This window comes from Sebastes fasciatus, chromosome 9 (genome assembly GCF_043250625.1).
Source record: "Sebastes fasciatus isolate fSebFas1 chromosome 9, fSebFas1.pri, whole genome shotgun sequence".
Classification (NCBI taxonomy): Eukaryota; Metazoa; Chordata; class Actinopteri; order Perciformes; family Sebastidae; genus Sebastes; species Sebastes fasciatus.
This window is the reverse complement of record NC_133803.1, coordinates 30,528,487-30,545,346: the sequence shown is the minus strand read 5'-3', so window position 1 is coordinate 30,545,346 and position 16,860 is coordinate 30,528,487. Positions and strand designations below refer to the sequence as shown.

At 38.2% G+C, this 16,860-nt stretch overlaps 1 protein-coding gene across 1 annotated transcript; it reads left to right on the top strand.

Moving 5' to 3' along the window:
* The first annotated feature begins 4,728 nt into the window (after positions 1-4,728).
* LOC141774477 (myelin and lymphocyte protein-like) lies at positions 4,729-15,810 on the top strand. The gene is made up of 4 exons (XM_074647174.1): positions 4,729-5,196; positions 14,137-14,301; positions 14,498-14,644; positions 14,986-15,810. The coding sequence occupies exons 1-4, from the start codon at positions 5,110-5,112 to the stop codon at positions 15,058-15,060; spliced, it is 474 nt and encodes a 157-aa protein (XP_074503275.1). The 5' UTR covers positions 4,729-5,109; the 3' UTR covers positions 15,061-15,810.
* Positions 15,811-16,860: the final 1,050 nt, after the last annotated feature.

The window sequence follows — 16,860 nt, the reverse complement described above, 5'->3', positions numbered from 1 at the left end:
CAGTCGTTGTTGGCACCATCTCGGATCTTCCTCAACACAACCTCCTCTCCACGCCAGATAGATAGAGCCAGAGCAACACGACCTCCTCTCCACGCCAGATAGATAGAGCCAGAGCAACACGACCTCCTCTCCACGCCAGATAGACAGAGCCAGAGCAACACAACCTCCTCTCCACGCCAGATAGATAGAGCCAGAGCAACACAACCTCCTCTCCACAATGGAACCTTGAGAGAGGACCAGAGTTTTGTTTTTAATTCACAGTAGCTTGGTAATGTAAACGTATGTTACCCACGCCAATAAGCCCCCGTGAACTGAAGTAAAAAAAACTAGTGATTGAGACCATAAACTCATGTTTACGATGTTTACTGAGGTAATAAATCAAGTGAGAAGCAGGGTCATTTTCTCATAGACTTCTATACAATCAGACTTCTTTTAGCAACCAGAGGAGTCGCCCCCTGCTGGCTGTTAGAAAGAATGCAAGTTTAAGGCACTTCAGCATCGGCTTCACTTCTCATAACCAGAGGTTGCCCACCGGCTCTTTCTTCAAGTTGAAATGCAGATTTGTCCGACCATCAGGTTGCCCTGCTCACCTTGAGGTCAGAGGTCACGGGATTGAGGTCCTGAGATATTTGAAATTGTTCTTTTTCTTTTTTTAATGAATGATAAAAGTGTGGTTTTGTCATTCAGGATATAAAACACAATGTATTCTTTATCATTGTGTGTGTGTTATAGTGTGTACTGACAAACAGCCATTGTATTTTGACAGAGCTGGCAGGAGTTCCCATGGAAGTGTGTGTGTATGTGTGCGTGTGTGTGTGCGTGTGTGTGTGTGTGTGTGTGTGTGTGTGGGGAGGGTTATGTCTGTAACCAGACCCATAGTGGAGGAGGTAGTCTAAGGCGTGTCTCTCTTAACACTGGCCAAACACAACTTGTTGGCTGCTTGGCGAGGGTAACCCTGTTTCTGTGTGTTTGGTGGTTAAGACAAGATAAGGTTGTTTCACATTCCATTATATGAGAAGATAAACTAAACCATTAAACACCCCATGAATGAATTTACAAGGTTTTTAAAGTAATGTGTTTATGAACTGTCGTGGAATGTGAACTGAAAAACCTCTTTCTTTCAGGTGTTTGGGAAGATGAAGATTGGTTAGTGGGAGTGATGCTGCGTCATAAGATCAATAAAACACATTAAAATAAACCTTGAGGTTATATCGTGTGGTATCGTCATTGATCTGGCTAACCTTTCAAATAAAATAGAATAAAAACCCCTGAACGAACTTCTTTCACTCCAAATAAAAGTCTATTGCTGCTGCAAAAAAATAGGAGACTTTCAAGTGTTTAAACAGCAAAATGTGTCTTTAAATCTCTCTGCAGTCCCGTCAGGTTGACTGGATCATCAGAAGGAACAGACCTCACTCTGGTGTCATTGACCTTTAGCTTTGTGGCGACAGAGGAGGGTCTCCAAACACACTTCACTGACGGCCGTAGCAGAAGGCTAACAGGTGGACAGGTGGACGGACTCAGTGTGTCAGAACAAAGCAACAACATGAAAGCTGCTCTTACAGAATGACTCACTGCACAATAAAAGTAAAACTCTTTAAAAGTTCCTTTTAAAAGACTCGTTAGCTCAGTGCGTCATTAGCACAAATCACCAGATACATTTCACAAGAAACCAGCCCTCATTTGAAGGCTGCTTTATAAAGTAGTAACAGAAGCACACATGCAAGCAGAGGTTAACATATTGAAGTGAATGAGACATTCTTTGCCTTTCAGATTATAGATAGATAAATGATCTCTAATTTACGACTCACATACCACAACCACAATTTGGAAAAAAAACCAATGTATTAAATGATCTAAAGTATACATTAAATATAGTATTATGGAGAAAAAACTTCCGAGATTTAAATACAAAAACAAAACTTGGATATTCTCTGATTAAAGTTGCACATTTATTAGAAAGAAAAAAAAATTGTGGGGTGTTTTTGTTGAGGAACCACAAAGCAAATTTCCATTTTCGTAATCTTGCAAATTTTTGTTTTTTCTTGTAAATTGCCATTTTAATCTCCGAGAATATCCCTTTTTTTCCTCGTAAATTTACGACTTTAATCTCGTAAATTGTGAGTTTTTTCCTCAGGATATTACCCAGCTCAGTAATTATTATTATTTTTTACCTACAATGGCCTGAATATGCTGATATCTGTCAACACATAGTACAAAACTGACTTATGCGAAATGTTGTGTTAGAAACTTTATTGTCCACAATGTGGAAAATAAGACAATAGTAAGAAACAATAAAATATATAATAAATATAAATATATATATAAATATATATATATATATATATTTATATATATATCATAAATTGGAGTGAGTGGGATTAACTATGTATTTAATAATTTAACTGCGCTTTGGACAAATTATTTCTTTTAGACCTTTTTGGTGGCTCGTGGCTCTAAATCGCCTTTCTTGAGGGAAGAAGTTAAAACTGGGTACAACGGACGGGACGGGTCACTTGTTATGTCTTCTTGGTATTCAGTACACGCCTGCTGCTTACTTGCATCTGTGGTTTCCCTTTAATTTTACTGGGCGTGTTAAACCACTCGACAGTTTTCCTTTAAATTTGACATTCAAGTGTCCGTACCAAGCGACCGTGTTAAAGGACAAGATGCTTTCCTCCAGATTCTTGTCCACCATTTAAAGAATATCCTGGCTCAACCTGAAGTCATTAATCTTCCTCAGTAACATATCCAGTGAATGTACTGTAGCTGTTTTCATGTTTAAACACTTGTGCATGTTGTTTAATACTTTGCGGCAACACAGCAGCAGACTAACTGATATTGAATTGATACAGAGATAAAGAAGACTCGTCGTACAGTACACAACAGGTTTTGTTTGTTATGTAGAGTTTTAATTCCTCAGCCTGGAAACCGTCTCGCTTTGTTTGTCAGTTTGACACTCGGAGACAAAAGCACAATCCGACTCATAACTCACATACTGAGACTCACAGCTGATTGACAATTGACAACATCTCTGACAAACAATGAACTAAATTACGTTTTGGGGAATTAAACATTCGCTTTTGTGCTGAGATTTAGACGGGTAGATTGATGACGGAGGGTTGTGTGTTGGACCAGTAACTTCCTGCCGTCTCCGCTGATTTCTTTTCTGCCGTCAGGTGGAAAACTACAGTGTCACAGGTGATAAATGAAATCCCAGCCACTCCCAACCTCTCTCTTTGCTCTTTGCTCGCTCCGTTTCTTCACTCCAAAACCACTTCATACATGTGTTTGTCCTTTCCCATCCACCTACGCACTTAACAAACCAAACTGACCCTCCCTCCATCCATTTAGCCTTGAAGTTAACTTGCAGATCAGTTCCATACAAACACATGCAGACTCTAAAATGAACATAAACTCAGGCTCCAATTTAGCTGATAAACAGTTAAAATGTTGGACATATAGCTTGGTACTAAAAGCCATAAAAGACATAACCTCTTTTACCCGATGGATCCGGTACCGGGTTCGGCTGAACTGTGTGTTAAAACAATGCCTTTAAAAACTTCATAAAATGCTGTGGTGGTCTTTTTTCTGAATTGTTTCTAATAGACGAGGCCTTAATGCTACTAAAACAACACTCCAAGTGTATTTTGTCCAACAATGTTTGTTTGGCAATGATTTCAATATTTTAGTTACAAAATCAACACACGAGAAATTGTATTTTTTACTGTTATTATATTGATTGTACATACTTGACTTTATCTTTTTTACATTGTTATTGATCTTATTTGTTATTATCTACATGATCATATTTCATTATTATAAGAAAACTACTCCATTTGGAGTCAAAATGATACAATTTAGTAGTTTTTTTATTGATTTTATATTGTGCACAATGGTAGAATGTGATGATGCACAGGCTAAATGTCATGGCCAAAGGCTCCATTGTGTGCACATAGCCTCCTGTAGTAGATATCAGTAGTATTTTAGAGCCAGATTCCCTTTCAAGAGGTAGAAAACCCATTTGGCATACTTTGGGTATCAAAGTGGCCCAATGGAGAGTCCGCCTGGTCCTATCCTGACTAAAACCTTTGTAGAATCTATGTGCTTTGTGTTATTTATACCTGCTTTGGTACATTTGTAATCAAGGAGTTGCTGAATGAATTCAGTGGCATCTCTGTGCATGGCATCATTTCTATAATGGTGTTATCCACTGTCTGATCTAGAAAACATTTTAAGGGGAGGATAAAAATGTAAATCTTTCCTTTGGTTCATCACAATTTACTCAGGCATAGTAACAGTCACAATGTTACTGACACTGGGGATGAATTCTCTGAGGTCTTACCTATCCATAGAGACCAAGATCATGCATATAGACCTGGTAGTTGTGGAGCTATTCTTGATTTATTTTGGGCATGTCTGTCTTGGCGAACCACACCTTCCAGCACCCTAGGGTTTAAGAGGTTAATTAGTTATTTCATAATTGTATTCATGTGCAGGCAAATAAACAGAAAGATCAGATTTAGATTAAATAATTTGGGCTGCTGGATGGTGATAACCCACAGGCAACGGATGTGCAAAGCCTATGCCTTTATTTTGAACCTGTTTTGACCTGCAGCTCCTTTTATATCCCACATGAATGCTGCATTAGTTGCCTCACAATCACTTTTTTTGTGTGCATGTAAACGGGTGGTTGCCATTTACAGAGACACACAAATACTATAAACATGAGGGTGGACACAAACACATAAAACCTGCACACACACACACACACACACACACACACACACACACACACACACACACACACACACACACACACACACACACACACACACACACACACACACACACACACACACACACACACACACACAAACACACACAGACACACACACAGAGAACCAGAGACATCCTCCCGCTGCACAAACAAAGCCAAAAAGCACCTGTCAAACTGGTATGGTAACGACGGATGGATGGGTAGGTGGAGAGGAGGAGACGTTAGAGGGAGGAGAGAAAGACGACCTTTAAAAAGCAGATTAAAACAGGTTTATCCATTTCATTCTAGAGGAAACCGCACACACACACACATACACAGTGTTTGGGACTATGGCTTCCACCACCTCGGGTGATGTTCTGCCCACAGGCGGCCGGATCTTCACCTCCATTCCTGACGTGTTCTTCATCCCTGAGTTTGTGAGTTTCTTATCTGTTTTTGAAACATTATCTCCATCTTTACTCTGCTTACCCATGTGAGTCGTAGACTGAGATCTTACTTTACTCCTCTCTCTTTTATCTGCCTGTTTCCTTCTTGCACACTATCATTCCTGATTCACTGGGTTCAGCACCGTTTAGATTAGGATCTGGTTTCTTTGACTCTCGTCGTCATTGCTCCGCTGAGGCGAGTCTCTGTTTCAGATAGGAATCTCTTGTCTTGTTATACGTTGGTCAGCATCAGTGTTTGATCAGTGGAGCCAACACAGAGCAGAGTGACCTGCAAACCAACCGTGAAGATCAGAGGAGGTTTTAGGTTTGGGCTGGGTCCACAAAGTTAGGAAGTTAATGAGAGCCCCGTCAGTTAAAATAAACTCTTTTGTATTAATGATTGTTGGCACACAATTATGAGTTGTGTTGCTCAGACAATTAGGCAACCAGTTGGGTTTATGCTGACAGTTGCTGAAATCATTTGCTTATGGAAACTTAGGCAAATGATTTCTGGTGAAAAACACAGGTTGTCATAGCAACAGGAAAACAGCAACCATAACAGCTCTTAGCAACAAAAAGCTAAACTCTTGAGTGTAAAAGTCACACAAAATTTGGACACCTTTCGAAAGTATTCTCTGTGTATTCAAGGTGTACTATCATACTTTTGTGTGAATAAACACTAGTATGTATCTTTTCGGATGCACTGAGCAGTAATTTACGTCATCACTTCCTGAGAGCCTCTTCGCCGGGTGGAGACGTGTAACCATGGTAACCTGTGCCAACCTCACGTGACCAAAACGACGGTTTGTGAGAATAAAAGTCTGATTAATTAAAAATATATATATTACGCCTAGCAAAATGAAATCTTATACTTACAGTTAAATTGAAGCGTTATTGACTTTACAGAGCCGTCCGTCAACGTCTGTTAAGAACGTTGTTGTTACATTGCATTGTGGGATATTTATGCAGCCGTAGTATCCAGCATTGCATACTGTAATATTTCACAGGAAATAGTATGCAATTCGTGTACTACTGGTTCCATACTAAGGTTTCGGACATACTAAAATATCTCACACACTGTTTTAGCGTACTAAATAGTATAGAATTTTAGACACAGCCTATCAGTCTATAAAAAGTCTGTGATGAAGTAGCTTTACTTTAATATTCATATTTTTTTTTCTTTTAACAGCAAGTAGTCAACATCCTCTAAAGTTGATTTATTATTATTTTTATAAAAAAAAAAAATTATAATAATAATATTATATATATATATATATATATATATATATATATATATTATGTTAATGAAACACAATGGGTGTTCCATTAACTACAATGTAAACCCATCTGCGTCAATGTTAAATGCTCGGGGAAAGTGCGCCGGGAGTGTGGTGAAGTAGTTTTAAGAGCGAAAAGCCCGTTCTCATTCCCAGGGCGTTAAATACCGAGGCTTTGTCACGGCTGTCGGCGTGTGTTACCGCCGCACAGGGCACCCTTTAGCGCCGGTATGAAACGCACCAAGTTTTCCATTCACTACAATGTAAACCCATCAGTGGCAACAGTAAACACTCCGAGAAAGTACACCGGGAGTGTGGTGGTGACGTAGTTTAAAGAACGAAAAGAGACACACTGGGCGAGCGGGAGTGGAGTTGGGTGGGTCCAACAAAAACAAACACAAGGCTTTCAACCAGGAGGCCGCTGTTTGTGTCCAGTGCGTCACGTGTTCACAACATTCAGTGTCATTTTCACTGTACAAACGTAGTATTGTTAAGCTCAACCATGTAGTTATTTCCTAAAACCTTAACTACAGTGGTTTTGATGCCGACAAATAAAGTGACACAAAAGGGCGTGACAAAGCGGCGGTATGTGATGAGCGTGTTGGTTTGGCTGCCTGGGTCTACAGACTTAAACTTTACAGCACAAAACCTCGAAGGTCACGACAACGCAACGTCCAGACTCTCAAAGAGTATTTAGAGGTACTATTTCCTGCAGGAATTTTAAAAACTCTCTCTGAAAGTTGGATCCACAAAATAAGGAAGGTACATTTCCAAAGCTGATGCATATCATTTCTTCTTTTGGCCTCTTTTTCCTGGCGGGGTTCTTTGACGTTTTACACACACTGAATATCTTTAATTCAGCCATTTACAGCAGTTTGTAATAGCTCTCTAAAGTTGTCTATAATCATTTAAACTATAATAAAGTGTTTCAGATTTCAATAATCTTGCAAAAAGTAATCATTAACTTTTCACAGATCCCTTATTAACAAGTTCAGTTTGTCATGAATACCAAAGCTGAACTTTTTCTTGGGCGTATTATATGTCTTAATTTGTGCTTTGACAGTAAAGAGGAGACATGAAATGAGGGCGGGAATCGAGCCGGGGACGTTGCAATCGTAAACCTTGGTGTTAACCCAGATCTGCTTCCTCTAATCAGACCTAGATCATGTTGGTTTATCAGATTTGTTCTGTTGTGTGAATTTAGGACACAGGCTTTCTTCTTCAGGAGAAAACTGTCAACTCAGAGTTGCTTGGAAACTATAAACCTCTCATTTCTTCAACCTTTAAATCTGTCCTGAGGAGTCTGTCCTCTCTGTGGAGGTGGACTATGAGACAATTTCCCTATTTCAGTCAATACTTTATTGAAGTAATATAACACATATAGCTGTTGTTTATTCAGAGACTATGATAGACGGTTTCTGTACGGGGGAACTGAAGATTAAATCTGTGTGACACAGGTGGAAAAACAGCTTTAGTTGCAGAGGGAGGTGTAAATCTAAACCAACCATCAACTCACATGGTTTTTAGTTGCTGGCTCGGGTCTTTTTTTCTGGCTGCTGGCCAGCTCGCCTTTTCATGAAGCAACCTGCCGCTCAGGTATATGGATATATACTGGTTTACTACTCTGGTCAGTTTAAATCTAAACCATCACAGGTATAAAAAGGGCAGGAAAGATAACTGACATGAAGACGAGCTCGGCTGCTTTTCTGGCTGAAAGTTCAGAAGGAGGAAACAGCAACAAGATATCAGATACGATAACCCTGTGCCTTTAGCAACCACACAGTTTCACAACACATTTTACATCCGTGTGATATTCAGTCTGCTACATGGACGAATGAAATGAACAAGAAAGCAAACAATGCAATAATACAGTTTATCCATATAGGCTACTGTAGGTTGCGTTCAACTGAAATTTAATGTATTGATTCATGTACGTAGACACGAATTTCAAATTTTTTCGTGATGATCCGTGATTGTGAACCGGGAAGTATAAAGAGCAGCGGACGCTTCATAGGGAGGATGTCGGGGTAGATGGGTGTGTCAAAAAACACACTTTCATCCAGGAGACTGGTGTTTGTGTCCCGTGTGGAACCACAAGTCAAAGTTGATTTATTTGTCAATTAACTTCCGTACTTAAGTTACGACACTTCTGGTGTTATTTTAAGCCAAACCACGATCTTTTCCTAATCTTAACTAAGTAGTTTTGTTGCCTAAGCCTAACCAAGTCAATATTTTCCTAAGCCTAGGAGATTTATTTTGAAAAGACTGGAGCGGAAATTGATACGTGCGTCACATGCTGTTAAAAGTCACGAAAAAAAAGATAAATTCCTGTCTATGTACACGAATCATGAACTGCCGTGAGACTGTGTTGTGGATTCACAACAGTTACAATGAATGCCAGTGGAGTAGGACAAAACATTTTCATCAAAATGCCGATAAAATCAAACCACTCCTGCAACGGTTTGTATGATATTTACGAAAAATTATAAAAAAAATTGTGCGTTTTCCTACAAATGTCGAGTAACAATTTCCGCTCGTAACCTGCATACAGTCTTTTAAAAATCAACTTCTGTCTTCACAGGAAACTACTTAGTTAGGTTTAGGAAAAGATTTTTAGGAAAAGAAGAGGTGTGACTTAAGTACAGAAGTTACGTGGCAAATTAATTAACGTTGACTTCTGGTTTCACACGGGGCACCAACACCAGCCTCCTGGGTAAAAATTGGGTGTTTTTTGACCTACCCATCCACACCGACCTCCTCTCTACTAAACGCTGTTTATACTTCCTGGTTCACTTACGTGGATTACATACGAATTGATTTTGTGCTGACCATCCTGAAAAAAAATTTGCAATTCATGTCTATGTACACAAATCAATACATTCAATTTCATGACTATTTCACAAACTGCTGTGCGACTGGGCTGAATATTCTGGATGTACATTTTGATTTTCAGAGCCACCTGGCGGAGAGTTTTTGATACCTCAAAGATAGATTTCTTTAACGGGCTGCAGGCAAGTTAATTCTCACCTGGAATGGATAATGCTCCTCAGGTATGAGGACTGATAAGGCCAATACGGAGAAGTAGAGATAAGGCTTACGCAATATTTGCTGATACTACATGTGATATCTTAAAGTAATGTTTGTTTGAAGTAATGCAGTGTTTTCACAGTAAAGAACTGTGTTTGCTCACCTCTGTATCTCACTGTGCTCAGGCTCTATATCAGGTATTTGACTTTCTCCCATCAAACATTCGAATTTAAAGTCGAGCACATGAGAGGACTTAATAAGACTAAATTAAGAGAAGCACAGACAGGCTGAGGCAGTTTGTTCATCACTTAATGTGATATCAACAATCAGACCTCCTGCAGGCAACATGCATTCAGCGGTTTGAATGATATCTTACAAAAAGTTATTCCTAATTTTTTGCGCATTTTCCTACGAATATTCCGCTATTTCCGCTCCAGTCTTTTCAAAATAAACTTCCGTCTTCACAAGAAACAACTTGGTTAGGTTTAGGCCAGGAAACTACTTCGTTAGAATTTGGAGAAGATTGTTGTTTAGGTTAAAATAACCACTGACGTTATGTGACAAATAAATCAACGTTGACTTCTGGTTTCACACGGGATACGAACACTGGTCTCCTGGGTGGATGTCCGGTGTTTTTTCATCCACCCCGACCTCCTCCCTACACGGTGTTCCCTGCCATTTATAAGGTTGCAAAGTTTCCAAAATTAAAAATAACACATTTAGAAATGTTCTATTCAATAATGTTGCATTAAAATCACGACATTTTGCCAGTATGTTAGCATCACACAGCTTAAATGAAGTGCAGAGAGGAGAAATGTGTTAAACTTCAGAGTTCCTGAGAGGGAACGTATGAGGTGAAATCAGAGTTTGATTAGTGTATCATGATATATAGAAATGTTTGAACCACCTGTAGCTGTATTGTTTAATTCGGGGCGTGGCACATTCTTTGCATGCGGTCAGATTGAATTTTGTTTGCTGAGCTATAAAGAAAAAGAAAAAGTATAGCAGCTAGATTATGAATAGACTGTCCTGACTTTGACCTGGCTGTGTTTACACAGCTGAGTGAAACCTGCTTTTTCTGCATTTATGAGGCACTTCACACGGATACGTTGAATCTCGATGTTTCTGAACCGAAAAGAGTTTCAACATTTCTACGTTTATATCTTTACAGTGTTTTAAACAGCTTTTGCATTTCAAAACTGCATTCTCAATAATATTTATATTTAGACAACAAATCTACATAAGAAAAGATCATGTTTTGGGTTAAAATAAGTACCTCTGGTTTCACACGGGACACAAACATGGGTCTCCTGGGTGAAAGTCACAAGTTTGACCATCCATCCATCCATCCATCCATACTCGCCGACGTTTAACTAACAGCTAGAATTTTATTCCAAAATGCTGGTTGGATATCAACTGGATAAAATGAGTAGATTAACTCTTTAACCAACATTTTAAAGTAGTACAGATGATACTTCCCTTGTGAAAAAGCAGTATACATCAAGTTTATTTAATGAAGTATACTTAAGTAAAGTTCAAGTATATATTACCCAAGTATACTTTATGTAGTAAGTACACTAATATCAGTGTAACTTCAATACTTCTTGGGACTAAATTGGCCCACTTTTTAGTTTATAAAAGTATACTGTTAAGTGTACTTTAAGTGTAAGAATAGTAAACTTTGAGTACACAACTTGTCTGTATGAGCCAAGTATACTTTTGTTAAGTATATCTCTGATAAGTGCATAAAAAGTAAACTGAAAGTATACTCTCTTATATAAAGTTTAAAATAAGTATACTAGTAGCACACTTTAATAAACTTCCTTTTGTTAAGGAGTTTTCTCACTCTAATCTTAGTCTCACTTCAGTAAAGTAGATTTTATTGACTCAGATACAACACTGAATTAAAGTATTATCCTGTTTACTTTAGTTTAACACGCAGACTGTTATTAAAGGTGTGGCTGTTGTTGAATTGCTGAATGGTTTATTACTGTATTGCATGTATATGCTTTTGACCTGTAGCCCACATAATATATCAAAAAATTCCAGCCTTTTCACACACAACAACCATGTATGACGTCCATAGAATCAGGCAAAGTTAATATAAACCTGATTATCTCTGTTGAAATTCAGCTCCAAAATCACAGTGGGGGGCTTTTTGTTTTGTCTCCCCAGACTAAATGTGTAGGGTTTCCTTCTCTCAGAAAGCTGTGAGGGCAGTTTCTATGTTCTCTATGTGTTAATCCCTGACTGAGAAGCTGATTTGTTGCTGCAGTTGTGGGAGATTTCCTCTCTAGAAAGCAGAGCTGCTTGTGTGGATCCGACAGTGTTCTGCTCCAGCTCTGCTCCCGCACACCTGATACTTATAATGCTGATTGATTGAGCTGCAGGGACACCTGTGGGGTCGGTGTGTGTGTGTGTGTGTGTGTGTGTGTGTGTGTGTGTGTGTGTGTGTGTGTGTGTGTGTGTGTGTGTGTGTGTGTGTGTGTGTGTGTGCAGCCCTGAACTGGCCAACTGGAGACAATCAACGTTAGGACACAATAGGCCTTTCTCACAGCAGACATTTCCACTTGTCATCATGTACAATGTTCTATTATCAGTCTTATTGCACAAGGACACTGAAAGAAAAAATGTTTTCCCTGTGCACAGGGAGTCTACAGTAGAGCAATTCAACATGCCTCTTATCACGGAACAAGTGGAGGTTCATGCTCTATCTAAATGCCAAACACTCTTTCAAGCACCATGTTTGTCAAAGGAGGAGAGAAACAGAAAATACACCCGAGAGTGGCAACATGAGTCCTGAGGCCCAACCCTTATTTTCTGTGAACATTTTTAAACGACAGATGAAAACCTATTTAGAATTTTTGCCTATAATTAATATTGTTGTAATTTATTATTATTATTATTATTATTATTATTATTATTATTATTATTATTATTTATTTATAATTTTTTAAACTTTTCTTTTTTTACTAATTCTGTTTTTTATTTTTAATGGTCTGTTTTTAATTTCACTTATATATTTTAGCATCTACTGTCCTCTCATTGTCTAATTTTATTGTTTTTCTGCCTATCTGTTTGAATATGTTGCATTTTTCTTTTCTTTCATACAGCTCTTTGAGCTACATCTCTTGTATGAAAAGTGCTCTACAAATAAATATATTATTATTATTATTATTATTATTATTATTATTATTATTTTAAAGGGGTACTCCACCAATTTTACACATGAAGCACTGGAGGAGTTTTCTAAAGTCTGAAGAATAGCCAATGGGCTTGGAGATGAAAAATGTATAACAGAAAGTTGAGTTGCATTATGGGAAATGCAGCATCCTTTAAAAAAAAAAATCAAATAAAAATCTGTCTCTTGCAAGTCCCCCATCTTATGAAAATGCAATGCTGATTCCTGGAGTACCACTCCAAAGCAAACTAATCAATATTTTTCTGATGACAATCTATCAAATGTCAACGTGAAAACAATGTGAAAGGCGTCACTTGTAGTGATGAAGATAATCTGCAGCTAAAAGAGAGAGAATATTGGACTTTATATTCATCAGGTGGAAACAAACACAATAATTCAAATGAATGTTCGTGTTGCTGTGTGACTGCTGGATGTTTACTTAAGCAACTCTTTGCTAACAAATTCACCACGTCAACTTTAAAGGTGATGATTTGTCACAGCTTGTTTCTGCTGCTCCCAAGTTGCCAAAGCGTCTGTTATTTGCTGGTTTTAAAGGAACAGTGTGCAACATTTCAGGGGATCTATTAGCAGAAATGGAATATAATATTCATAACTATGTTTTTATTAGTGTATAATCACCTGAAACTAAGAATCATCGTTAGCTTAGAATGAGCCGATATATCTACATAGGGAGCGGGTCCTCTTCAAGGAGTCCGCCATGTTTCTACAGAAGCCCAGAACGGACAAACCAAACACTGATTCTAGAGAGAGCTTTTCACATTTTTACGTTACCTGAAGGCCACCGTAGTTCTCCAACATGCTTGTCACACTGCAGTAACGTGAGCTGCAAAGTGCAAAAGCGTGGTACCGCCAGCTGCAGTCTGACTTTGGTTTCTCCTAAAGTAGTGTTATCATGGTAAGGATGGCCTCTGAGCGAAGCCTACGGTGTTACCACGCTTTTGCACTCTGTGGTCTTGGAAAGGGAGGAGTGAGCGGAGGGGTACTCAGTTGGTTGCAATCTGCAACCGCACCACTAGATGCCGCCTAATCCTACACACTGTACCTTTAAAGGTGCAACACTGTAATTCATAGTAACTAAAATGGAGTCTGTTATTGTCATACAATGACAAAGCTCTAAATGTTTGGTGCAAACTGTGGACATGAAATGTGTAAATGTTTTGTCCAGTATTGAACTTTGTTATTACTATAAGAGCAGCATGAGTTGAAGACATGTTTTACTTTTTTATCATGTGGAAAAAAACATCATCAGGTTGAAGTTTAGGCATCTCTGAATGATGATGAGGTTGACAAACATATTCCTCCAGTATTCTAGTCATTGATCACTGCTGACCAGTTATTCTAATTTATCATGAGACTGTAACACTAGCTAACTTTTCTGTCTCTTCGTCTTCCTCTCCCTCCTCCCTCACCTGTGTGGCCCTGCAGGTGTTCGGGGGTTTGGTGTGGATCCTGGTGGCGTCGAATTTTGTCTCTCCGGCCAACCCTCTGGGCTGGGTGATGTTCGTGTCCGTCTTCTGCTTCGTAGTGACGACGGTCTGGTTCTTCATCTTCCTCTGCGGAGCCAATCAGAGCAGTGTCTGGCCCTCCCTGGTAAGACGGTTTAACAGTGGATAGGTAGTGATGTGTGAGTGTTGTACATCTGTTGAATGCTGTTAAAAATGCAGCATCATGCAGGGGCGTCCACATACTTTTTAGGCCTATAAAGTGTAGCGTATAACCTTTATTACTCTGCTGCCTTCTTCCTTCTCCTATTTCACACTTCTTCCTTCTTACCGTGTCGTTTCAGGATGTGGCCTATCATTTTGTGGCGGTGGTTTTCTACCTCAGTGCGTCGGTGGTTCTGGCATTCATCACCCTCCTGAGAAGCCAGGCTTTGACGATTGCAGGGACGTCTGAAGCTCTCAAATTCTACCGACTGGACATCGCTGCAGTGGTACGTCAAACACACACAGACGTACAGATCCTAGCTATTACTATATTTACATATACTACAATATTCTGATATACTGTAACTCTGTTAAGACAACATTAACAAACTAACAAGGAAACAATTTGTGATTGTTCCAGTTTAAATTAGGTCTGTGGGTTTGAACAATGTTTGTAATGACTAATATACAATAGAATCACATCTTGCAGCTCTAATGAAATAGAAATGCATCTTTATGTTTGTCTCCTTTAAATCAGTGTGTTGACAGCGGTGGTCTCGTGGCCAGGCTTTACAACACCTCCGTCTTTCTACCTGAAGGTGACCTCTGTGTGTTTCTGTGTTTTCAGGTGATGTCCTACGTGGCCACTCTCCTCTACTTCCTCCACGCCATCTTCTCCGCCATTCGATGGAAGAGGTCCTAAAACAACGAGAAGACCAAAGGAGAAGAAACCAAATAACCTGCTGATCGTCGGACTAAACACAGAATGACCTTTTTGTGTTTTTTGTTCTTTATAATTTTCATGTCAGTAAGAGAAACTTAGTTTTGAACCAAAGTGCCAAAACGTCAAATGAATGAAGGTTATTGATAAATGTTTATTGATCTGGTTAGCGAGGAAGACCTGAACATTATTACCCCACAATTTACTCTTATTATTATTAATCAGAGAGACAGTTTGGTCAGAAGGTAAATGAGCCTGTTCAAGTTCAAAATTGTCAGAAATAAATGTATGAGGAATATAGCATATAGCACAAGGAAGACTAATGAGTGTAAATAACTAATTCAAGATATTATTAATATCTAGGAGCAGTTACATTATGACATTTTAATTCACATTCACTTTTCTTTTTACTTGCACTGTCACCAAATAAGAGATAATTCACCCAAATTACAAAAAACATTACATACTTACCTAAAGACACCGTTTTGTGGCCAAACATCGCCCAGCAGAGAGTAATTCATTGGTTATTGGTGACTTTACTGTACAGGTAAAAACGACAAATGACCCTAAAACTTGGTGTAGGCTATTTCTTAAAGGACGTTTCTCTTTATAAAGGTGCAGTAAACATTTCTACAATCAACGTAACATTAAAGCATTCCATAGAATAGCAGAGCTTAGTGTTAGTATAGCACAGTACATTTAAATCGCTAATAAATGCTCAAAACCTCAGAACCTGCATGTTTTCTTCATGTTTAGTATGAACAAAAGATAAATGCATTTATAAATACATAAACGACTCCCAAGTTTCTATTCTTTATTGAAAGGCTCAGTTTTGATGTTTGCCGCATGATTTATTATTGTTTGCATTTTTCACGAGAACGTCCAAACATTTGAGGGTGTAAATATTTAGATGATTTCACTTTACAGGTAGTTTTTGGAATCTATGATGTGAAATAAATTAATTGGACATTTAAACATTGTGGCTTTTCTGTTTGTTCAGACTTTAGATAAGATAATCAACACATAAAATGACATTGAATGAGTGTTAACTGAAGCGCAGATTATATATTGTGAAGAAAAATAAAATTTCACCATAACCTTTCCGCACCATTAAAAGATAATGTGACAACTGTAGGTTTCAGCCTGGTGTGTCCCTCCAGTTTATATCATATTACATTTATTTAAGAATTTAACAGAACTAATTCTGAATTTTGAGATGTATATTATAAACATGTTCTCCTACACATTTGTACCAAATACATACTTTTTTTGTCTACTGCTTTACAGTATTTGCAATTGTGTTTCCATTCACATATTTTATGTACATTTTGAAAAGCAGTATGGAAACTGCAAAATTCAATAAGACTTCAATCGCTGAATATGTTCTGACGTATATACCGACAAGTATACCGAAAAGTCTAAGTGTACTTTGCAAGTATACAGAAAGGTCCAAATATATTTGGCTTAGTACTATAAGCTCACTTAAGAAAACTTAAAAGTATACTTGCAGTAAAAACTAATAAACTAGTAGTTTACTGAGAGTATACTTTAGAGTGTACTTTCATAAACTAAAAAAGTGGGCTACAAGTATATAACTAGTATACTATCTGTATACCTATAAGTTCACTTGTAGTATAGTTCACTTCATATTATAGTTGCAGTACAAAATACAACTTAGATGAAAATTAGTTGTGTACTCAAAGTTTACTTTTCTTACACTTTAAGTACACTTAAAAGTATACTTTTATAAACTAAAAAGTGGGCCAATTTAGTCCCAAGAAG

Coding starts and splice junctions, on each gene's coding strand:
- LOC141774477 (XM_074647174.1), top strand. CDS start 5,110: ATGGCTTCCACCACCTCGGGTGATGTTCTGCCCACAGGCGGCCGGATC. Junction 5,197..14,136: donor TGTTCTTCATCCCTGAGTTT/GTGAGTTTCTTA, acceptor GTGGCCCTGCAG/GTGTTCGGGGGTTTGGTGTG. Junction 14,302..14,497: donor GCAGTGTCTGGCCCTCCCTG/GTAAGACGGTTT, acceptor GTGTCGTTTCAG/GATGTGGCCTATCATTTTGT.